Raw genomic sequence first — 24,999 nt, forward strand, 5'->3', positions numbered from 1 at the left:
CAAAACTCTATACAAAAATTAAAAAAAAAAAATCACTCAAACATTTACAGTATCAGCCCATCCTTTGATACCCATTCATTGGCAAAATTAAAAGTAAACATTGTCTGTCTTAAAGTTAAAAGGACCATTAATCAAGAAAGATGGACTGTGGGAAAGCAAAAACGACAGCAAGGTTTCAAGACAGGTACTTGGATTTACCCCTTGCCTCCTCTTAATTACATAAAGTGCCAAAAAAAGGTATAGGAAATATTTCATGAATTGCAGTAATATGTCAGGTTTTTTTATACTTTGCCCCAATAAAGTGGATGAAAATTATATCACAATAACCAAACATATACGTTTTATGCTAAAAGCATAATTGAAAATACATGTTTAAACGTTAACACAAATGTACTGAGATAGAGTGTAGAAATTACATTTTAGACCAATGATTTTAGTTTGCTAAAACAAAAATCATTTTTGTATTTAATGAAAAAAAACCTTTCTCTACAGAAAAATTGCTAATTCTTGAGTTCTGAAGTACTTCACACTAAAGTCCAGACTGCTAAACTTCAGGAAATCTATTCTAAACATTCAATGCCAAATTTTGCTGGAAGTCACAGAAGAAAATATTATGACAGCTTGTAGCATTAAGTTTTTAATTTTAAGCCCCCACAGTGACATATGTGGAAAAGGCAAGAAGAGGAGGGAAAAATTTACACAAAATAAGTTCAACATTCATGCTAAGAAGGCAAACAGACCTGTCCTGTTTAGTGGATGGACAAATCACTGCTGCTGTTTCAGAGGCATATGCTTTACTTCATTTTTCAGTGAACCAATGACATTTAAAAATAGCACACTTCAGAGACTTGTAAAAACTGTGTATGTGTACCACCTAGTTAATCTTTTGCACTGACAAAACAACTACATGTAAAGAGCACAACTGCCGTCCCTACAGTAGTACACTGTGGCTTATGACTTTATTGTAATGCTAACTGCAGGTAAGACTGATTTATCTTAATGTTTATGCGATTCAAGTTCGTTGGCTAGTCAGCTTACCAAAAACAGTTCTTAAACGATCTTTCAGTAATACAATACAGAGTAATGATGAAGAACTGAAATTAATAACTAGGAGAAAGTATAACAAAGTAACATGCTTTGTCATCAATTTAATATATACCAAATTAGAGTCAAATGATGGAAAAACACTGAAATTGCTCCTTAAAGGAATACATATTTATAGAGTAGTAAATATAAAACTTCATGGATTTTTTTTTTGGTCTATTTACTAAGAAAGCATTCCTCACAGACAGGATGAAAACACAGAAGCCACAATAATACTATATTAGACTGGCTATTCAATTTAACAACATTGTTAATGGTTCCACGTTAAGTACTATTTTTAAACCTTCACAGTCTTACTGATGGCAGACACATAGATCAGTAAACAGTTTAAAAAAAAAAGTGAATTTATTTACTTCATCATGTATGATTAATTTTGTAGAAATAGTCCATCATGTATACTTTTTAATCATCCTTAAGGCAAGCATTATTTCTCTGGTGTTAAGTACAGAGTAGTAGTTTGAATTCATATAAAAATAGCAAATTCTTGAAAGTATAACACCATAACAAAAATGCTAAAACAAACATATTACACTTAGACAAAAGGAGCTGTCTACCAGCATTTATGGTCACGTACTATGGTCTGACATTGATGTTTCTAACATCATATCACTTTCATTCATTTCAATCTCAAATGTTTCTTCCAAGGGGCGACTGGTATCTGTACTTTTCCTTTGATGTGATGTCTCTAACGTTACTATGCCACTTTCATCCAGAGTTTGTCTTTCTATGTCGAATTCTCTGAAATCCCAGGGAGGTGAAATTATGTTCTTTAATGTCTTCATTGTGTGTACATCAAAGTCATAACATCTTAATTTGTCTTTGATCTCTGTTCCTAGGAAAACAGTCAAACCATTAGTTTATTCCAAGTGAACACTCCCAAAAATGTATCTCAAAGAAACTATCATCCAGAAACAACTATGATTCTCTGCTTTCAGACCGACAGGGAGCTCTTGCTGCTTAATGACTGAAGCTGAATAGAGTTGTTCTGAAAAAATACAGCAGCCCCCTTTTAAAAAAAAAAAGCACAATATAACAAGTACAACTCAGATTCAAAAGTCTGTTATTAGAAGTAATTGCCAATTCCCTTCCCAGTTCTCTAAGAGGCTTTTTTTGTTGTTTAAGTTACACACAGCATGGTTTGCATTAATGCATATCACACAGCTGCATGGTTCTTCCAGATGTGTTAAGTAACTACATATGGAGCAAGACAATATTGAGAAGAAACATCTGCTTCAATTGTGCGAAAAATGTGCAGGAAAAGCAACAGAGCACACAGATGGCTTTTACTGGCTTCAGCCTCATTAACATGCTTGACAGGACATCAACTATGTTCATTACAGATAAATCAGTAAGTTCAATGAAGCAGAAATATGTCGCTATAAAGTTTTTTTTGGGGGCAGAAAGCTTTCATAGAATATTTCAAACTGTGGCGATGTAATGTATTACTGTTATGAAGCTTTTTTTTTTTTTTACCATATGTAAAACTCTATTTTTGGAAGCAGAAGAATTTATCCTGTCTCCACAGAGTGGAGTTTTGACATGGTGAAAATGCCTTGCCCATATCTCTCTACAGCAGCATTAGCTGAAATCAAGTCCTCTGATTTTCTGACTCCATATTTCTATTTTATTTTTTCTCTGTTCCCTTTGGTTTCTAAGCTGCCCCAAATCAATATTTTGTATAAAAGAAACCATCACCACCACCAATGGCAAAGTGTTTCCTTTCTTTATACTGGTAAGAGTTTACTGTCATGACGCTTAGAAAAAATAGTGGTCATCTCCAATTGCTGGTATGTTCTGACCCATTTAAAAAACAAAAACACAACAAAAAACACCAAACAAAAACATACTCTACTTTGTAAGTTAACTAGGTAATGGTAGACAGTCTTTCTTGATGTAAGAATAAAGACTCCTCTCAAAGGACTCGACTTTAAGAGTCACAAAAGTGAAAGTCTTACCAATGTAGGCTTCAGAATCACCAATATACATTTCTATGCAATGTCCAAGCATCGTGACTGAAAATGTGTCATCCCTCCTAAGACCAAGGGCCTATTAAAAAAACAGTAAAAAGTATTCAGTAGCAAATAAAACCATTTACATCTTAAGTCCATGATGGTTCTGAGCTTGTTGTTTTGTTGCTCAACAATGCTATGAGCATAGTGTTCACTGTAAAAGCAAAACATTGCACAACCAAAATAATATTGTCATATGAACTGGCTGAAGTAGTAAGCAAGCAAAGCACAAAAACAAAACCAGAAAACAATATGTATACAGAGAGAGAATCATTCACAAATCATGAAGTATAACATACTAAAGTAATGATTATAAAACCTGTGAGGAAGTTAATTTTGTATAGCTAAGCTACAATCTCTAGCGAAATAGACTGAGACATGCTTAAAGTAATTACAAGTAAACGTATGTAATACAAGCTTCTACGTAAATAGAACTGCAGCTAAATTCAAGCCAATCAACTTGAATGCTGAAAATTCAACTGAGGAAAATTCACTGTTACTCTATGAAAATGTGAGACCACCAAAACTGTCCTGCAATAATAATACACAAGTATAATGTAATAAAGATAAATCTGAGACAACAGAAAATAGCGTACGTTACTGTAAAATTTCCACTTCAAGGCATAGGTCAGGGAGTATTTTAAATCATTTCAGCTGTAGGAGAAGTTTATGTACATAAAATGTATATGACAATTATGAAATTAAATTAATTTATAACCAAGAAGGATTCAACCACTAAGTTTCTCAAAGTGGCCATTTTTTACTGAATCCATAGCAAACTTAGGAAGACTTTTAAAAAAATTTTAAGATTATAAAATAAACACTAATTTGGAGGCTGGATAACATGCTGGTTCTCTGTTCCAAAACCAAAACAGAATGAAACAGTAAATAACAGAATCTGTGACCAGCACTTTAATTTAAGCCAGTTACATACCGTATGAAAATAGTCGATTGCGCTTTCAAAATTGCCCATTAGACTGTGTATGTAGCCAATGGCAGAGTAAGTAGAAGCATTTTGAGGAATCAGTACTAGAGCTTGGCGATGGTATTCCAGTGCTTCTTCATATTTCCTGTTAGGGTTACATACAGAAGATCTATTAGTAAGCTTCAGGGTGAAAGGTGTTTTTATAGCATTACATCGGTATTTTCCTTAGCTCAGTAGCATGCAATCCTGCAAGAACTTAAAAATTATTGCTTCGTACTCTGAACGTAACAGAATGCACAAAAGACTCATGGATATTGACAATTTTCTTCCTCAACATAATTGAGGAATCATTGTTCCCCTTATGTAGCACAACAGCTGCCTACAGCTAGGCCCCATTTGGAGATGATCTTAGCAATTTGATATGGTAAATTGCTTTAGATGTTTAATGCTGCTCATTGTAACATTAGCTTTCTTTCTGTATCTTTCATTTTCCTCCCCAGGGGAGCAAAGGAGCAATACGAGACTAAATCACTCATTGTTGAAAGCAAGAAAAGCTCTCTGGGCAGAAATTTCACAACCCTTAAGCACTACATACACTGGTACTTTTATCACTTCCATTTTGCTACCTTCTCTGTCAGAAAAGGTTTACATATATCCATAATTTCTTTCAAATACCAGCCACCCTTCCTTTGAAAATTATCTGTTAATTAAACTGCTTATTGCATTTGTTATTTTATAAAACAAGGATTAAATGTACATCGTGGCATTACTCTGAGAAATTAAATTGTCACATTTGACGTCCTAGTACCAAGTTGTTAAAAATAAAGTAGCAATTGTCTATTCAGAAGACATTTTAATGTCTGTAGTTACAATGAAGTGATGCAAACAGCAACACATGAAGTTGTTAGAAGGCATTAAGTAACAATTAAGGCAGAAAAATTATGGAACTGTTTGCTTGCTGCACAAAACTTTCACATGATTTGAATTTTATTTTCATTCCTAGCATTTACCTGTCCAATTAACTACCACTGTATTTTAATATGCTGCTTTCAAATTTCAACCACATAATGCTAGTGAGTAGACATATATCCAGTAAGGTTTTTTTGTAATAGCAGTATCATGTATTACGAACACTAGTAAATTAGTTATTACAGAATTTTTTAAGTTGTCAAAGCATATGTACAGCTGCCTAAATTCTCAACTTGATTTTCTTGAAAGATGGTTTACAAGGATGTAGAAATACATTACGTTGGCTTTCTGAACCTGAACAAATAATACAATGCAAGTTGTCGTAAGCGTGATGTAAGCAGTCACTAACTTATCATAGAAATTAAAAAGAGACAAAAGGAATTATAACTGAAACAAGTATTTGAAAAAAACCCGCAATTATATTCATGAATAGATTCCAGAAGCAATGCCTTTTGTTTGATCTTGGCAGAAGGGTTAACTATTATACATCCGTATTTTGTAATGAAAATGAAGACTAATTGGCAATTCAAGCACAAAGCAATTACTACCAAAGCCGAAGCAGAAGTACAACTTATATCTACCATAATCACATTCTCATTAGCAGCTTTGAAACAAAAATTACAGTATACACCAATTGGACAATTAAAACCATGACACTAAAAAAAAATATGGTACTGATTAAACAAAAGAAAACACTGGTTAAAATCAGATTAAGGTAATTAATGAGAAAACATTTCTCTGTGTTAAAACTGCTAAAGCTTGCATATGTACTTTGCACTTTCTTTTTCTCTTCCTAGAACGGAAATATGAAATGAAATATGAAATAGTTCTGTTCTCAAAAACCCATAAAGTAATACTTTATTACTGTGTTAATGTCACTGAATATTTAACTTCAATTAAAAAAAAAAAAAAACAAAACCAACCAAACACACAAGCACTGATCCAAGCAATTAATCAGCACAAAACCACCTTTATGTTAATTAAATCAGTGGACATATTCAAGTATGTCAGGACTGGGACAGCAGCCAGTTAGAATTCACACCCATACAAGGATCTAAAAGCCTACAACCGAATTTCTATCTAATAAGAACCAATAGTTAAGGAAAGGCTTTCACATTAAGGACTTTAACTGGTGTGTAGTAAACTGGATATAAGGAGTGATTAATGTATTTATGTTCACAAGCTGATTTAGGGCATCTTATAAAGTGCTTCTAAACTGCTCTCGTGTGGTACATAGGCTTGATATAAATGAGAAGTAGGCCTAAAGAAAACACATTTGTGTAGTATTCCAGATAAATGTAGATTCAGTACTCTCTGCTTACTTGAGTTTTCTGCAGACATGTCCCAAGTTGTTCAATAAAGGCTCCCACTTATCAACTGTTACCTGCAAAATAATGCAACAATTTAAATAACTGCAGCTTCCCGATTGTAACTGAATTTTGTCTACTTAAAAAAAAAAACAAAAAACATACAAATGAACAAGGCAATTAATTCATGACCAAGAAAAATATCACAAGCATTTTCCATTCTTTTCAAAACACATATTTAAGCTCAAAACATTTATTTAATAACTCATTTTTCTATTTTTCCATTCCCCAAACCCAATTAAATTTCTTTAAAGGGTCAGTGATAATAAAACTTGGATGCAAACCAAATTTTGTCTTCTACTTAACTAAAAATCACATCAAGCCTCTCAGCCTAGGAGCACTGAAGACCCCTAAATTAGGTGTTTGTAAAATAATCATAAATACTGAAGGTCTTTTTACTGTCTTCTCCATAGTCTAACTTCATCTGCTTTAAATAAATTACCTCATTTACGAGGCACACAGAAGACAATCTGAGCCAACAAAATCCTTAAAACTTTTTGCTGAAATTATTAATCATTTGGACTTAATTGCATTATGAATTTGCAATTTATAACAATGTAAGAGTATCTCTGTATCTCTAGTTATTTTAGGTGTTTCCCACTCTAATTCTAAATTTTTCCAGTTGTGTGTTTATAGATATGTTGATACTTAGTACTTCTCAATAAACAAGAAAAATGCTACAGAAAAGAATTTAGGCATATGCATAAATTTAAGCCTGATCTACAAAGTTTGTAGCATTCGCATGAACAACAATACAGCTTTAACTAAAACAGAACAACCCTATTTATATATCGGTGAGCATATAAATTAGTATCTGTGCAGTTTGCTTTCGTAAATGTGTGCCTTGTCCACATGAAGATTATAGTTTTTTCAGTGCTTTCCACTTTATAGAAGGTTTATTGTGCTCTAGAAGCAGTTTCATTATCTTGATAGGAGATGCTTTGTTAACAGTTATACTACCATGAGGTGGTGTCCTCATTAACTAAATTCAAGCTAAAAATTGAGAAAACCTATCTTGAAATTCACAAGAAGCCTGTCACAAGGTGCTATGGCTTTCATTAAGGCATCTTAAGTTACTCTAGTACAATGTATTTCTTTAGACAAGATGACAACACACAAATAAAATAAATGGTACTACCAATAGGTACAAACTCATTTGTGTGTTCCAGTGTTTGAGGAATCAGGGTTGTAATGGCTGATTTTTGATTCACAAAAGTGCCTGAACTACAAGCACATTTCCTGACAAACTTTTTGCCAGTGATTATTTTGATTACTTTCAGGAAGCTAGTTAAGCATCCCTGGGCCCATTCCCGTACAGTGGTTCTATTTAGTAGAAAGAAAACAAATCCATACCTATAGGATTATGTCCTAACAAAAGTGGAAGTCATTCAAGACATGGCTAACACTTAAGGTGGGAGAAACCATCTTCACACATATACCCAGGTCCACCCTCCGGTCAAGAACCACTGGTCTACTAAGACTCACGACTGAGAATGAGACCTGGATTCCACTCTCCAGTCAATGCTTATTTTCTTTTAATTTAATATAGAAACATACTTTTTGCCTTTTCCTGTAGCACTGAAGATAATGTGTGGTGGTTCTCATCTAAAAACCCAACATACTCAATTACAAGTAGATGGCCCAAGTTTTGAAGTCAAATTTATATTGTATTGCTTCTATCTTAAAATAAGCACAGCGTATTTTGTCACAAGATATTACAGAATTTCCTGGAGTTTTACAAATTTATGGTTGTGCATGTTATTAGGAAAAATACCTCATTTCCAATAGCTTTGATTTTTTCCAGCGCATCAAGAAACCACTTTTCTGCAGTTTTCCAGCTAAGAATTGAGGGGGTGGAGGGAAAGAAAAGTGAATTAGCGAAGACTTTTCATTAGCAGTATGAGAAAATGGTATTACAAGGAACAGTTCTTTGACATTATTTCATCATATGAGTGAAATTAGATGTAAAAAGCAGTAATTTATGTTTGCCTATATTTTGCATGTGCTTCTAAGAGCTAACAAGACAAAGTTAAAAAATCAGAAGCAAACCAAGAATATTCAACTAAACAGTTCTTATATCTGTTAGGTTTTTTCAGAATATATTTGGAACCTCCTGAGCTGACAAAATGTTTTGCGGTACAAAATTTTATAGCATGTGTGCACTTGTGTGTGCAGACAGATGCCTTTTCAAGGCACGTGACTACCCAATGACAGGCACACACAAGATAATAATTGATCTCTGCATGTTCCTCAAACATTAAGTGGTTTCCTTGTTCAATCTTAAACAATGAAGAATAATGTAGAAAGCAAGAGTTTAGGGTAAACACCATCTAAACTATAACCAAAGGAAACTATAGTTCAATGTAAGTAATTAGTAGGTATATTGGCACATTACACTTCAGGATAATCCATGTTTAAGACTGTATTTACTCCTATTTTGCAAGCTTACTCTCCGTTTTGAAATGCAACCACTCCAACTTCATGCATAACAAAAGGATCTTCAGGTGCAATGCTTAAAGCTTGGCTGAAAAACCTCTCAGCTAACTTTGAGTTGTTGGTCAAACCATATTCCAGTCCAATATAGAGCATTGGCAGATGACACCTAAAAAAAAAAAAAAAAGAACAACCCAAAACCCACAAAAGCACAAACATGCACTTATCAGGAACGGCATCACAAACTATAAAATGCCAACTGTGTTTGCGTATGTTTGTGTACATCCAAGTAAAAGCTGATTTAAATGTACTCCTAAGGGGCAGTTTAAAAGACTTTACATTTTTCTTAGTTATTGACAAGAATTTGAACTTCAATACATAATTGTAACCTGCTCTGGAATCACATGCATTTTTTTCAGTGCTTAAGTTAGTTCTGAGGGGTTTTTTTTCCTAGTTTCCTTCATACATCTCATTTACAAATGGAATATGGAAGGAGTAATAATTAAAGGGATTACATTTACCAATAACTACAATCAAATACAATAGTTTTATATGCAATATGACATGATTAGTCCACTACTCATTTTACAACCTTCTCCACAGCATGAAACAGCTGTTCAAGATATTACTATACAGCAGTTTATGAGCTGGTATGACAAACATGATTCACAAATTTCAGAGAACTTTCAGGTAGAACATAGATTACCTAAATATAAATCTTGACTTTAGAACTTACAAAATCACAACAGTAATCACAAATAATGCAGCTAAGTGCAGATGATTAAATTATTTGGGTTTTTTTCTCCTTTGTTCTCTACCAGGTAATTGTTGCAAATGTTTAAAGGAATATAGGTCAATATTCTACACTATTTATGGATTAATTTTAATTTTTCTGAATATGATATTTTTGACATACCCTTTCATGAGCTGCGCAGCTGTGAAGTACGCGGCCATTGCTTGGTCATGCTCACTCTCAACTGCAAATGAATGTCCATATGCTATCCACGCAGGTCCGTAGGTTCTCTCAAGTGTAGTAGCTTTGCTGAAAACAAGAGCATGTCACAAGCAAACACATCTGAAATTAAATTTCATCTGCTTCAGATGAGTACTTACATAGCAATGCTATGCCACGTGGTTAGGTAACTACCATGATAATCTTCTGTAATGACCGGTGGTAAACAAAGTTAATTTTAAAAGTTCAACAAACTATTTAGCACTTAAAAGTATCACACCTTTTCAAGAATTTATTGTATTATTTCTGTTGCTGTTCATGGACAGCAGGAATTATTTGATATTACTGAACATAAACAATGATATAATAGGTGAATTAGGCAAAATACACACAACATTACTAGTGGCTCATTAAGTATTACAAAATTCTAGCTATACATTTCAAAATAAATATATTCTAGCAAACGTAAGTTTCACAAGCAGGATATGAAAATACCAAATGAACACTGAGGTTGAACTGTCTGTTGAAATTTTGCCATATAAGTGTACTAGCCTTAATGAAGACAAGCGTATTTGTCACATCAGACAGCTGCCGTGCATCAGAGAAGTATACAAAATGTCACTCAAGTCCTGAGCTGAAGACTGCAATCTGGAGTCTTTACAGAAAGATGGACTTGACAGGAACATTAGAAAGCTCTGTAGGTTTTCTTCTCAGTCTGAAGGCAAGGGCATTGATAACTAAACAGCTCATGACAGATGTGCCCAATCTTTTCTTAAAAGCTTCTGACGTGGAGATCCTACATGTTCCACAAGTAATCTATTCTATTGCTTAACTATCCTTAAACACTTAATTTTTTTCTAACATTTAATCTAAATTTTGTCACGGTTAAACTCATTATTTCTCATCACAGATGCTAGAGAACAGTTTGTTCACTGTCTCCTGGGACAAAACTTCACATATTCGAACATCTGCATCTTCCCACCCTACATCCTAGACAGCTTCAATCCCTTCAAAAACTTTCCTCATTGGCCACCTTCTCCAGAATGCTTGTTTAGTGCCTTCTCTTGAATTCAATTCAAATATCTCACATCCATCTTGAGTTCTCCACACATGTTAATTTGTCAGCAGCGACACATGACAATACAGCTTTGTTGTTGTTATAAAAGATGGATTATGTTCTATCACAAACGTTGTTTTCCTCATTGGTGCTGAGATGAGGTAAGCCCTTTTGCAAGATCTGAAGCATGTAGATAGCTCCTTCTGGAGCAGCCAGAATGATACTTCCCTTACATGCCCAGCTGTGCCTTCTACCCTGTTCAGCATGCTCCAGCATGATGTCCTGCGACTCCAAAACAATGATATGGGAGCTTGTGTTTTTATCCATGGTATCTCCAGATCCTTTTCTAAAAACTGCTGCCTAGCCCACAGTTGTCCCTAGCCTTGTAGTTGTACACTGTCATTCTTCTCAACAAATTGGGGCATCTTGTTACTATTTCACTTTTACCAGACCTTTTTTCCTCTTTACCAGAACCACCTTGAATTCCGATTCCCCCCTGCCCCCAACACATCTATAGACCCTTCCTGGCTAGGGATGCTTGCAGATTCAATAAAGATGTTCTTTATTTCACCACCAAAACCACCTATGTCACTCAGGACAGTTTCTTGAAGAATTTCAAACTGGTTCGTGTCAGGAATTTAAATAGTTTACTCATAATAAGCAGGCATTTGAACAGTCTAAATTACTAACCCATCTTTACAAATATTGTCTATAAAGTCTCAAGAAGAAAAATTAAAGCCTTACAGATTGATTTAAGCCTTCTCATTTTAAGCGTGCAGCACCAAAACAAACGCTCTACTTCACAGCAAGGTCCTGCTCCCCAGTTCTGATAATCAATAGACATACAGAAGACCAACAGGAAAGAGCACTGGACTGACTGACCAACCTAAAAAGTCCAAAGTCCAAAGTTGCTTGTGCAAAGAAAGAACTAGACACAGCCAAATGTCAGAATTGTCTATCTAACTCTTCCCTTTAAGATATGAAACCTGAACCTGGGAGAATGTCTGAGTGTCCTTAAGCTAAGAACTGAGGCTTGATTACCTAGCTGTAGTTAGCTTGGCAGCAAGAGCGAACGCAGGGACTACACCTGCCCATAACGGGAGGGTGACTGCCAAAAGAGATTCCACAAAAGTCTGTATGTCTTTTTTAAAGTATCTAGAAGGTTGAGGTCTAAGTTGCTGTACCAAAAAAAGGGTGTCAACAAGAGGAATATTTTGGTAGTAACCAGTTTACCGAGGCTTCTGCTTACTTTATGAGCTTACAAACAATCTTGAATATTAAGTATTTAGTTAGCAAGTGAGCAACAGATTCACTAAGGAAAACTGGGAAAAAAAAATTTTACCTGAGATATCTTCTGGCATGTTCATTTTTGTGGCCAACCATGAGATAGTAGCATCCTACTGCAAACCATGACACCTGCACATTAAAATCAAAAAAGAATATTGTTAGATATATCACACTGATTTTCGTGAAACTTCACCATAGGTGATGTAAAACAGAGGAACAGATTTAGTTAGAGAAGTTAGGAACATTTTCACTGAAATCAGTCAGCTTTTCAAATTATTTGATATTACAGACAAGCTAGAACTGCTGGCATGTACGTCTCTAACTGGGTTAGTTCAGCCTGATGAAGAGAGCGCTAAGTGGAAAGCTTACTGCTGTCTTCAATTACCTAATGGTAGGGAATACAGAAGACAGAGCCAGGCTCTTCTCAGAGGTGCAGTGATAGGATGGGAGGCAATGGGTACAAGTTGCAACATGGGAAATTCAGACTGAGTAAAAGGAAAGCAATTTGCACTATGAAGGTGATAAAACATTGGAAAAGGTTGCCCAGAGAGGCATATACGTTTATTACTGTAGCATTTGTTTTAAATTATTGTTCAAAGTGAATACCTCACATTGAATATATTTTACAGGTACTTTGTTTTAAAAAAAGAACCTTGGTAAAGAAAATTACGATGCTTAGAAAATAAAAGCAGTGAACCACGTTTACTAGCTCCATCCAGAAACAGATTTCGAATCCTGTTGCTCAAACTGTCTATTACATTACAACTTTTATGTATTTTCACCTAGAAAAAACTACCTGGTAATGAAGGCTTAGAACAACTTACAGGATTATTTGGGTACAAGTCCACCAGTTTGTGAGAAAGATAGAAAAGCTCTAAATAGTGGGAAGAAACAAGAGAAGAAAATTAAAACATGCTGAAACATTAAGATGTTTCAAGCCCTTTGGCTTTCTATACAAAATATCTAAACATAAATGTTTTCTGTTTAGTGGTAATGCTTCAAACTGCCTCAAAATAAATTCAGTTTTGCAATTAACTAAAAAAAACACCAATCAAAACCTAAACCACCAAGCCATAAGTCTTCATAGCACATAAATAAGCAGCTATACATCCCATCCCTTAAGAATTCTGCAACAATTTAGGTCATTAGCATACATTAAAATAAATGCCTGTAGTATTACACTTGAATATATCTTGTCAAGGTAAAACACTATTGAACTTCCTACATCTAAAAGGTATAACATACTGGCTAGATCAATTTCAAAGTAGAGTCCTGTTCATTAATATGTTGAAAATAGGACAAAAGCAAATAAATTACTATATTATTTGGAATAACTCTAAGTGATTACTTTTCTAATAAAGATAATAATTCTAGTTATTAGAATAACTTACTACAGATTTTGTAATAACAGCAGAAGTAATCAGATACAGGATAACAATTCTATTGCCTATGCAATTTCAAAACGAATAGCATTACAGTACATAAAATTTCTATTTCTTCAGAGTACAGTGCTCTTAAATTGATGAGTTTGTCCTGGAGTATTTTGCATCAATTCTTGGCTTCAGAAAAATCAAATATGAAAACTGGCTTACAAAATACCAACTTATTTACAAAATGCTTCTTAAGGAGACTTAGAAGAAAAATCAGAGTATTTGCCACATTTTCAGATGTAGTTAACTGTCAAGTAACTGAAAAAATTATTTACTAAACATTGAGAAGTACTAGTACACCTAATGTCCTGTTTGTGTACATACAATGCACCATCCTTTGAGAGACTGCAAATCATATGAGCTCCTGATTCTATTTTCCAATTGGTTTTAAAGACATTCAAGCTCCTCACTTGATTTGGATGTTTATATGCAGTCTTAAATGAGAAAAAGCCATCCCAACTGCAAGTAAGCTATTCTTGTAATTCCAACAAAGGTGCTGCATGATTATTAACTTGTTTGAACTAAAAAGAGGCCTTCACAACAGCAAAGGCAAGGAGAGTCCAGAATTTTTTCTAATGTGGAAAAAGCATGCCCACCTAAGCATACACACTGCTGAAGAGTTCTTTCTAGTTTAAATTAATATATTTTATTTTGTTGTGGAGCAGAAAGAGTACACCTAGATACTCTACAAAGATCACCTCAAAACAGAAATCAAACAAGAGAAATGAAACAGTGTAGGTCACTAACTTTCTGGCTACATAGCCCAGTGGTTAAAAGATAGTGACACTCATGATCATGAATGAATAAAGACTCTTTGCATAACTACTTCCCCCTGCCCCAGCCCCGCTGTCAGCTCTGGAGCTCCCTTCTTTTCCAGTTAACACTGTTTTCTTGAACCTGCAGGTAGGAGGAAGAATATATGTAATTTTTTAAACAGCATATAAGGGGATTTCTTGGCATCCTTAATTCTTTTTTAAAATTGAAGCTCTATGATCTTCTTATGACTCATATTAAATGTGTTTCTTACCATTTGCTTTATTAAGCTCCACAAGTGTCCCTATATGCACAGGTAAACAATTTGCATGGAAAGGATCTTTTTCCATCACTCTAAAAAAAAAAAAAAAGAAACCTGGAATGCACATTTCAAAAATGTTAATATGTAATAAGCAAGCTGCTTTTATAGTGTGTAATGTTCCAGTTAATTACTTCTTCAGGCACTGGAAAACTATTTGTTACTAAAAAATAACTATTAACAGCATAATAAAGGCTATCTTAAGACCAGAAAAAATAACTATTAATTTAGTTTCACAGAAGAAGATAACAGAAAATTCTGGCAAGCTGAATATACAATTAGAAAAACAGAATAGAATGTACATTTGTTTGCAGGTCACTTCAAATTTAACCGGCAAACAGCAAGCAACAACATTTCTGTTCATCTTTTCCCTACATTTGACAGCAACTTTCAAGCAATAGTCCTCAACTTTCTGAGCTTAACACTAAGAGGTATGCCTTAGGAAACATATTTAGCTCAGTTTAAAATTTTTATTTCCTGTGGCATTTAGAAACAGAAGATAGTCTCACAGACAACAGACTGCATGCAGGACATGGCTTGTAGGCATGTGTCCTCTTTGTAAGCATTGGCATTTGGTAAACTAAGCAGAGAAAAAGAAGATGTATTTAAATCTATTCACAGAATGTCTTAAATCAGAAGTACAACATTATGACTCCATTCTCTGAGAAGTACACCTTGAAATAGTTAAAAGTTTAGTTGACATTTTTAAATAGTTCAAAAATATTTCAAATGAAAAGTATAAAAGAACATATAAACAAGTATATTAAATGCTCTCTTGAAGGGAGTCTAAAACTTTGAAGTTATATGGACTTCTCAGACTCTCATTTCCAAACTCTAGCATCTGTGATAGTCTCCTCCTTAGGAGACACTTACTTCTGCCACTTTCTGGTAGACAAGGTGTGGCAATTAAGTTTCAGAAACAAAGAGGCGATAGTATAATTTTATTGACATAATCGGAGTAATTTATTTCAACAGGATCATGATTTTACCCAGATGTTTAAATTCACTCTTTCAGCATTCTCTACAGCCTTCCCAAAAATCTTGCCTGTACTGGGCTCTATGGGATATTCTACATAGTGATGGCTTGCTTCAGCTAAGAAAAAGCTGTACTATAAGAAAAGGAAACAAAAACCCTTCTATTTTATACTACTAATATTCCGAGACTATGCAGTACATACACAAAAATACAGTTTTCTTAAAAAGGTAGTTGTCAGGCCAGCAGAAAAAATAGCTCCGCAACCACACATTCGGATTTACAGTAGTTGAGAAGCAATCCGTGTTGTTGTTCTGACCCATCTGACAACCGAGCAGCAGTGTATTCCTGGGCTATGTAACAACTGAGACACAATACTTTGCACATCAAAATTAACATAACTTTTAATCAGCCAGAGAAATGATACATCCTAACTAACTAACTGATCCAAACCTGTTCGTTCTGAAGGCCAAGCAAGAAGTAGGTAGAGAACACACAAAACTGAAGGTACCAGAGTAAGGAAGAGGATGGATGAAGAGAAGTGCAGCACAGTGCTGATTAACTGGTTTTGCTTTGGATACTTCTGCTACATACCATAAAAATAATGTGTCTTGCCAGACAAAAACTACACGTTTTAAATACCTGAAACTTTGTATCAAATTGTTATGTATGTCAATCCCTTGAACAATGAAATTTGCTTTAAGTCCAGGCATAATTATTATACTACACTGCATGAGAAAAAAACCTCAAAGTTGCTATGTATACTTACACTGAAGTAAGCTTGTAACACATTTTGAAATCACAGTTATAATAATGTCTTTCAGCTAAGGATACTACCACATCCAGGTTTTCCTGAAGACCATCTACTGATTCAGGAATCAGTGTTTCACTGGGTTTATTATACTGAAAGACAAAAGAAACAACATGTGAAACCACAACCAATCTAAAATCAGAGGGTATAAGTATTAATATTTTTAGTTCTAAAAGAATATTTAAGCAGCATTAAGCTTCTTAAAATTCTTAGTTTTAAACTGAACGTCCATAAAACATGTATTTGGTAAAACGGTTCTTTATAATGTACTTAAAAGCTCATTTAAAACACGAAAGATGCTTGCCAGCATCAATGTCTTAAGTGTAGGCTGTAGAAATGAATACTGAGCAATATAAAGTTGGCTTTCAGAGCTCTCACGTTATCTTTGGAAAAAATAGTCTGGAATAATGTTGTTCTATCCTAGTATTTTCAGGTAACTGACATTTTGCCTACGTTATTAACTTCCTTTTTCCCCACCTAGCAGTTTCTCAAGAAATAAAGCTAAAAAAGTAATCAGAATTTCAAGTTGTCACCTTACCAGAAAATAAGTTTACACAAAACTATTATACTACCCCCATAAAGTGATATCTACTTTGTCATAAATTTTAAAATAACCAAAACTACAAAGCCCTTATTTATTCCAATGTTCAGAATAAATGGAATCCAAGAAAATTTACACCTGAAGTCAAGCCTTTCAATCAATTCTCCAGCTTTTTGCTCAGTTTTGGGGTTTACCTTTTTCAATTTATTCTCAAATAAAAAGTGCAGCAATTCTTGTTCTTCTTCTGTACATTGTCTACTAAGAGGTAGAGATTCAAGAAGTTCTTTTTCTATGTGAATTAAAAAAAAATTGAAGTGGTCATATTACAGAAGAAATAGCAAGATCCAACATTTTAAGAATTCAGAGATGCAAAGAATTTTATGATGCTCGTCTCAAAACTACAAGGATGATAACAATACAGATACATTAAAACAGATAATACTACTAATTATGGAAATTATTGATTGAATTGTTAGTTTTTCCTTCTACACTTTTAAGTAAAATTTAATAAAGATGACATAACACACCACTATTTTTATTTACTCTACATGTAAAATTTTATCACTCAGAATGCTATATTAACCCATGCCTACTCTAAGTAAGCAAACACCAGTAGGGTTTCATGGATTCAAAGCCTGTGAAGAACACAGGAAAAACATTGTTTAGGCTGGGCAAAGAGCATGGGAGCTTTCGGAGCTAACAAACAGGGCACCTGGGTTACTTTGTTTCTTTTAGTTCTTAGCACTGCAAGACTGAAAAGTAAAGTTCAAATGTAAATTTGAGCAGATTAAAATTTTAAAGTCTGTTATTTGTAGTATTGCTCTAATTTTTATCCAGGAAAAAGGCATACTGAGCAAGCAGCAAAATTTTACTTGTATTTGAGAAATACTGCTATCCAGACCTTCTTGTGCCGTCAGCATATGGTGCGATGTTAAAAGATCAAATGCTTCAAAGCAGTAAACATCAAGCTTCAAGGCCTCTTTGTAGCTGTATGTTGCTAGGGTTCTATTATCCAAAGCATCATAGATCTTCCCTCGCAAAAGGCATATAGAGCTCTTGATCTGGTGGAAAAGCAGGGCTGGAGGTCAAAGACTGAATCAATGTTTGCAATTTGGTTTTGAGCACAAATCAAATGGGCTCCCTGAAAAGTAAAAAGCATTTCATGTATGATGGAACCTGTTTTTCTAGTGCTGTCTTTAAATAAAATATTGTCTCTACTAGCTTAAAAAAAACAAATTAATACTCTGTCAGGTTATCTACTGCCAAACAAACACATACTTGAAATAAACTCTATCCTCCCTCTACTTATCTTTTCTACTGCCAGCATCCAGCTCTCTGATACTGAGTTGTAAGCTAATTTATACTAAATTCCCTTCATAGTCAATACAGGGAAATCGTCACTTCCAAAGCAATTCACTTCTCTGCTGACTATTAAACCACATATTTCATGCAAGACAAGAATGACCACAGTAGAAATAAAAAAGGCCAAATCAATGGACTCAACTACTTTGAGCAGAAAAATACATCCTTCTTTTCAACCCAAAACACAGGTGTTTCAGAAATGAAAGTAGTGAAAGATTATTATTACCATAGTTAAAGTTGTGCTAAGATGTCTTATAACTAACATGTTCTTTCAAAACTCCATAAATGGGTGTTCAATTCAGTCAGAAGGCAACACGAGTGTCAGCAAGTTACTTGGAGAAAGTTAACACGTTATGCTTCTATATAATCAGACTAACCAGACAGACCAACTCTCTCAGGAGTCCGCACACTAGAAACAGTATAACTGCATTAACAACCAATAAACCCCTGGGGGCTGCTAAAGTGGTAATGTTGTTACCAGCTCAGACACCAGTCATTCTTACTCTGGAACTAGTGTCTGTGCAAGCTACTCAAATTAGGTTTGAAAAAGCTACATTCCTAGAGAGGAGTTTGATTTAAAATTTTTTGTAGCAGTATCCACTTCAGTAGTTCTCTCCATTGGCAAACCAAACCCCTCCTCGCATTAGTGAACTACATTATCATAAGCATTTGTGAAGGTAAGGACTGATGGAAGTCGAGTTTTTTGGCTGGGTTATTTTTCAGTCAAAATAGTTTCCCAGTTCAGTTCAATAATCAGCCACCCAAACACTTGGGACAGAGTACCATGAAACAGGGAGGAAGAATGAACAGCCAAAGCTGAGAACTTCTTCCTTTGCTTGCAGTGGTAGCTTAAATGTTCCCATTAAGGTGCACTGCAATAACTCAGTCTAATCCACTTCTCCCTTAAGCCCATTAATACCAGCATTTGAAATCAGTTCACATCGATGATTTAATCCATTTTGCTACTTCAGTCTTACAGGGAAAATACCATCTGTCAATCACCTTCACTGTAGTTTCAGCTAATAAACTTCAGTTCATAACTCTGAAAGTAAAGACTCTTCACAGACTCTTCAGCCTACACGTGGTATCGACCCCTTTTAACTGTGTGCCTATACAGAATTTTTTCACTGAGCTTCAAAAACTTCACCTTCACGTCACATGATTTTCAAGTGTCATCAAAAAATGTCCCACTGAGAACAACACTTGAGTGATTAAGGAAATATTTCATTAAAAATATCTGGAGGAGAAAACTTGCTTTGTTATCTCAGAACCTGCAGCCCAACTAAAAGAAGTGTTAGTTTACATTATCGAGACTGAAATTGCAGCATAGAGCTAAAAGACTCTAAAAAGCAATGCTAGATCATGAACTTCCTGCAAAGTGTCTGCAAATAATTTATGGGAAGTTGTTGAAAAGCACTCTTCATTTTTGCAGACCAAGTTATTTTCATACAGGCAAGCTAACACATGACTTCTGTCATATGTTAGAGAAACAAACACATGTGTTAGAGAAATGGCATTTTTTAAAATTATGTTATCCAAAACAGAAAGCTTAAACACAGAGTTTCAGATTCATACAGCTGTAAAATCACTTTCTGACTTCACACATTTTTCTCCTCGGTTATAAAAATATTTGTGTAAAAAATGTCACTTACAGAGGATTGTGACATCTCCCAGTCTGTGGTAGAGTCTTTCAATCCACTTTCATCCTTCAAGTACTTTTCAAAAAGTCTTTTGTTGATTGGCTCTTCCATATCAAGAATATCCAGGGCCTGTTGATGTTCTTTTGCAGCATACTAGCCAAACACATGCATGTAAAAAAAAAGGTTCGGATTTGAAACATCTGTACATAAAGCACCAATAAACACAGCGTCACATTTCAAAGGCACAGATGTAACAACCAGTGCTTATCAGCAGGTTTTTCAAGTATGCATATTCTTATTGGACATACGTCATTTTACCATTACAGCCAACTATTTTACTGGTCATCCATAATACGCAAAAAAAAATAAAATTAACACCTACACAAAAATCCATTATTCAGCATTATGCAATCACAGAAGCAGATATGCTTCTAAAAATAGTTAATACAGGTTTTAGTAAAATACAATGATTTTATTCTATAAGCAGCACATTATTCTATTTCAAATTTCTATATTTAACCTATCAATTGATTCCATTTTTCCTGTGAAAGCACTGCATTTTACTATTTATGTATCACATTTATACAGAAGTATAAAGCTGCTAACTGTATTTATACAACCATAAATCACATCTCCTCTGGTCAGACTACAACCAATCAATTAAAAACGTAGAATACACGAGACACAAATGGTTCGCATTCCTTCCCCACAAAATATTAGAGTATTTTCTTTCCTGGAAAAAAAGGTTGGTTGGATTTCTTCAGAATAGTACCACAATGGATACTCCAGTGACCATACTGAAGGTTAAAGAATGAAATCAACTGTCACAAAACTTAAACCTGTTATTCCAATGAACATAGACATCTGCATTGCCTGTCAGGTACCTAATCTTCTCAAGATGCATCTTTTACTTAGTTTGGTTTATTTCCAATAGAGGTTAAAACATGTACTCACATGACATCTAGCTGCAAGGTAGCGACATGCTTCATATAACTGAAAGAGAAGTTTCATACATATTAGTTATAAAGAGAAAGCATGTTTACTTACACTGCTAGACTCCATTTCACTCTCTCCTTTTTCAGTTGTATGGCTGCTTCATCCCTTTCACCTCCAAAAATCTTTCCTGACCAAAATGACTTAAGTCTGTAATACTTTCTCTGCTATTAAACTCTGAAAGGACACTTGCTTCACTCCTGCCTTCACCACTCACTAGCAGAGTGGAAGGACAATTTAAACGTCTATACCTGAAGTGACACTCCACCTTCCCATACCTGCTGCAGCTACATCCTTGGACCCCTTCTCTTTTCTGTGACCCCATCCGGGGACAACAGTTTCAATCTGGCCAACTCAACACAGGGGTATACTTGGTTCAGACAAACTACATCATGCAGGCTTTTTTAATCACTTTTCCCGTAAACCTTATCCTCTGATGGTGAAGAAGTCACTGTGGTTAGCAGCAGAGCTTTAAAAGTGGAATAACAGTAGTCACTGTGGTTAGCAGCAGACCTTTAAAAGTGGAATAACAGTAGTAAGTCTTGGACTAAAGTGACTTACCTTATCCAGCTTACGCGATCGAAGGGCATGTGCTGCCCTATGATACTGAGCTGTTAGGTAAAGACATTGGGCCAACCAGTAGATATCCTGTGGTTCCTCTAAAATAAAAGAACAAATTATAAACCATTAATTTATAATATATCTTTAAACACTTTCATACAGAATATTCACTTTTGCTTCACTAGAAAAGTATTTTTCCCCTATTCTAGCATGCTATTGAGTTACAAAGTTTTATTTTATATATATATATGTACACAAAAACAACTTATAATATCTGTGAGACTAAAATGAAAAAATAATCAGAGGTTAACTTTAAAGACATCAGATAATGCACTGGACAGTGAATACAAAGAATGTCATACTAGAGGTGTGTCATGAGAAAGAGACAACAGTGATACAGATCTAAAAAATATAGCAGTTGTAGGTTACCCTGCCCTTGGACATAGGGCAGAAAAAAACAATCCAGAATTGTCTCCCTCAAAAAAGATCAGTGGGAACGAACAACAGTGAAAGCATTAGACCTCTGCAGCTTGAAGTTATGATTGCAGAAGCACAGCTTAGCGCTCTCCTACTTTATTGGCAATCAAGGCTTTTGTGGGATCAAGCCCCTATAATCATTTTAGGAAGTGTAAATGGCCCATGGCTGTAGGCAGACATCTGCTACCAGCATCAACTCACTCTGTAAACCTGCATTCTACTTGTCACCCAGAGCAGCAGTGAATCCTGTAGGAAACCACTGTTGTCTCTTGTAGCTCATTCTTTTTTTTTGTCTCTTAAGGTAGGAAAACCTTAAGGTTTGGCCAAACATTATTTTTAACACAAAGTTCACAAGGGAAGGAAGATTGGCCCCGCTCTGTTTAGAAAAATGGTATTCCAGAGATCACAGAAAAGCACTTACGCCAAACTCAGAACTTCAACATCTAGCCAAACAGCTTTAAGAAAACAACAAAACAAAAACAGAACACTACCAGAAAGAAGTTAATCAAAAACAATGTAAAAAGCAACTACTTACCATGAGACAGTGAAGCTACTTTGTCTGCCCAGAACAGGGCACTTTGATACTGCTGCTGTAAAAGCATGATAGAAATAATTAGTATTTATTTGGGGTTAGCTTTACTGGATTATTTTGAAATATATTGTACATCATTCACATTTAATCTCTCATGCATGTAGTCTCTAATGAATGGTGATTCACATTTGAGATCTTTATAAGTTCAAAAAAAGTTTAAAAGGGCCAGTACTGTAACTTCTAAAAGATATCAAAAAGTAATTCAAGGTGGGGTTGTTCATTTATTTTCAATAAAATGCAAATACCTTTAACCAAAAAGTATGCGCTACATAAGTATGGCAATAGGTGATTAGTTGATTTGCTATCTCTGAAAAAGTAGCAAGAATCCCCTCCTTCCAGTTAAAAGAAATGCTACATTTTAGAAGAAAGAGAATACTGTATAAAAAAAAGGACATATAAATTACTTCAGGAAACTTCAGCAGCACCATCTCTGATGAAGAAATTTTCATCCTCCAGTTAAGAAGCTTTAACCTCACACAAACCATAGTCTCCATGTGAATTTACCCTTATCCTTGGATATACAGTTTGACCATTAAGTCTCCACTTCAGGAGAAGGGGGTGAAATGGAGAAGAGTGGTGGCACCTAGAGATCCGATGGAAGCAGTTTGCAGGTATATCCCACTAACTCAGCTAAGGGTGCCATCAGATTTGGGGTATTAGGCAAAACCTCATAGAATTGTCTGGGATTATTCTCTGAAAAGATCAGCAGGGGCTACTGTTTTTCCTTTTTATCCTTCTCCATGCTATTGGGCATAACATGCTATCCAGGATCTGCTGGACATTTAACAGATATCCTGCCATTGCAAGGACTTGCAACACTAGAAGAGCCTTGATCACTTTTGCTCTTTCCCACAACATTACAGTTGTGGATTTTGTTTACAATCTTAGAGACTGTTTTATGCTTTTGGAGTAGAGGTTTGGCAGACTTTTCTGAAACGCACACTGATGGTATTCTAGTCCTCACAAAGCGTTACACTCCATGACCTAAGTGGTCTCCTCTATTCTGTATCCCCACATCCCCTACTTGATAGGGATTAAGAATGCCCAGCAAATTTGCCGAGAGAATAGTTTGGTTTCAATCTACGCTCCCAGAAAAAAAAAAAAAAAAAAACAACACACAAAAAACCCCTAACAAAAAACCCGAACCAAAACCCCACATGTATAATAGCTGTCTACGAGAACTGAGGTTTAAATAAGTCTCTCAACACCACAAAAGAATGGCATAATCCAGGCCTACAGGGTGCCATATGACTTTTGTTGAGCAGTTCTACAGTACTATAAGCTGACTATATTACACAAAGAAGCAGTCCCATGTTCCTCCTGATGCCCCTTCCTCAGAACTGCACAAGTGTCTATATAGCTGCGCGGCAAAGCAGCTTGGTGAACCTGTTTAACTCAAATGAGTGCAGCAAAATGAAACAATAAAATCCATCAAATTAACTTAGGTCCACAATCAATCTTTCGGTCAGACTTGCTGGCCCCACACACGCACGTTTGTGCTAACTGAAGGGATGAGTTTCTCTCAGTAGCGATGCCAGTATGAAGTCTTTGAACTAGAAATAGAGCAGAGCAGTTTCATGCTATACATAATCTAATTTATTAATGCATTTTTCCTGCTGTGTGTGGTGTGTGTTTTTTTTGTTTGCCCTGCAGCAACACAATTCCTGAATCCATCAACAAATGAAAACAAGCCTGCCCTTCTAATAGCAGTCTGCAGCGTCGCAGGTAAGTACGATGGGCACCTATAATCAGAGGTGAGCATGGCCCGACTTGCACAACCCGTGAGGGAGGGATCCTACAAATATGCCTTCGCTACACAGCAGCCCTACCGCTCCCACAGCAGGCTTCCCTCCTCCTCCAAACGAGGAAGAAACCACGAAAATCCCCCTGTCAGGCTACTAGGAGGCCACACGCTCCAGTGGAGACCGCACAGGCGGCCCAGCTCCCAGCGGAGACGGCACAGGCGGCGCTTCCGGCCCACCGCACTCCTCTCCCACCCGCGCTCCCTCCTTTTTCAGAGGAAACGGGGCATTATTTCAAAATTAACTCCCCCTCCCCGGCCACAGGGGCTGGCACCTGCTGCACCCACTCCCGGGGCCTCCCTCCGCCCAGGAGCCAGGCCGAGAGGGGCTCTCCCTGGGGGAAAGCCGGCAGGCCAACCGCCCCTTCCCCAGCAAACCCCACCCCGCACCAACGGCCGCTTCCCCCGCGCCTCACCTGATCGATGTACTGCCGCACCCGCTTCCTCAGCCGCTCCAGGTTCATCCTCCCGCGCGGTCTGTGGGTGAAGCGGAGGGAGGCGGCCCAGGCGCCAAGCCCGCCGCGCTGGGACCCCTGGCCTCTCCGCCGCCCGCCCGGCGGTGCCGCGCTCAAACCCGCCCTCCGTCTCTCTCTCCTTCCTTCCCTCCCTCCCGGAAACAGCACCCGGAGCGCATCGTTCCGGG

The 24,999-nt window shown here is 36.0% G+C and overlaps 1 protein-coding gene across 3 annotated transcripts; it reads right to left on the bottom strand.

Annotated features, from left to right (window-relative positions):
• On the bottom strand, positions 1-24,938 carry CDC16 (cell division cycle 16). 3 transcript variants are annotated; one of them, XM_075525231.1, is made up of 18 exons: positions 24,773-24,938; positions 22,499-22,553; positions 21,487-21,584; positions 20,887-20,925; positions 19,945-20,085; positions 17,832-17,991; positions 17,125-17,219; positions 16,348-16,481; positions 14,561-14,640; positions 12,928-12,977; positions 12,159-12,232; positions 9,724-9,849; positions 8,824-8,976; positions 8,149-8,212; positions 6,330-6,391; positions 4,048-4,183; positions 3,060-3,150; positions 3-1,930 (listed from the first exon to the last, which is right to left on the bottom strand). In XM_075525231.1, exons 1-18 carry the CDS (start codon positions 24,818-24,820, stop codon positions 1,671-1,673), a joined length of 1,866 nt encoding a protein of 621 aa, XP_075381346.1. In that variant the 5' UTR covers positions 24,821-24,938; the 3' UTR covers positions 3-1,670. The 3 variants fall into 3 exon arrangements, with proteins under 3 accessions (XP_075381353.1, XP_075381346.1, XP_075381339.1); XM_075525224.1 differs by having other exon boundaries at positions 5-1,936; XM_075525238.1 differs by lacking the exon at positions 8,824-8,976 and having other exon boundaries at positions 1-1,936.
• Between the last annotated feature and the right edge of the window lie 61 nt (positions 24,939-24,999).

Source organism: Mycteria americana, chromosome 1, assembly GCF_035582795.1.
Source record: "Mycteria americana isolate JAX WOST 10 ecotype Jacksonville Zoo and Gardens chromosome 1, USCA_MyAme_1.0, whole genome shotgun sequence".
Lineage (NCBI taxonomy): Eukaryota > Metazoa > Chordata > Aves > Ciconiiformes > Ciconiidae > Mycteria > Mycteria americana.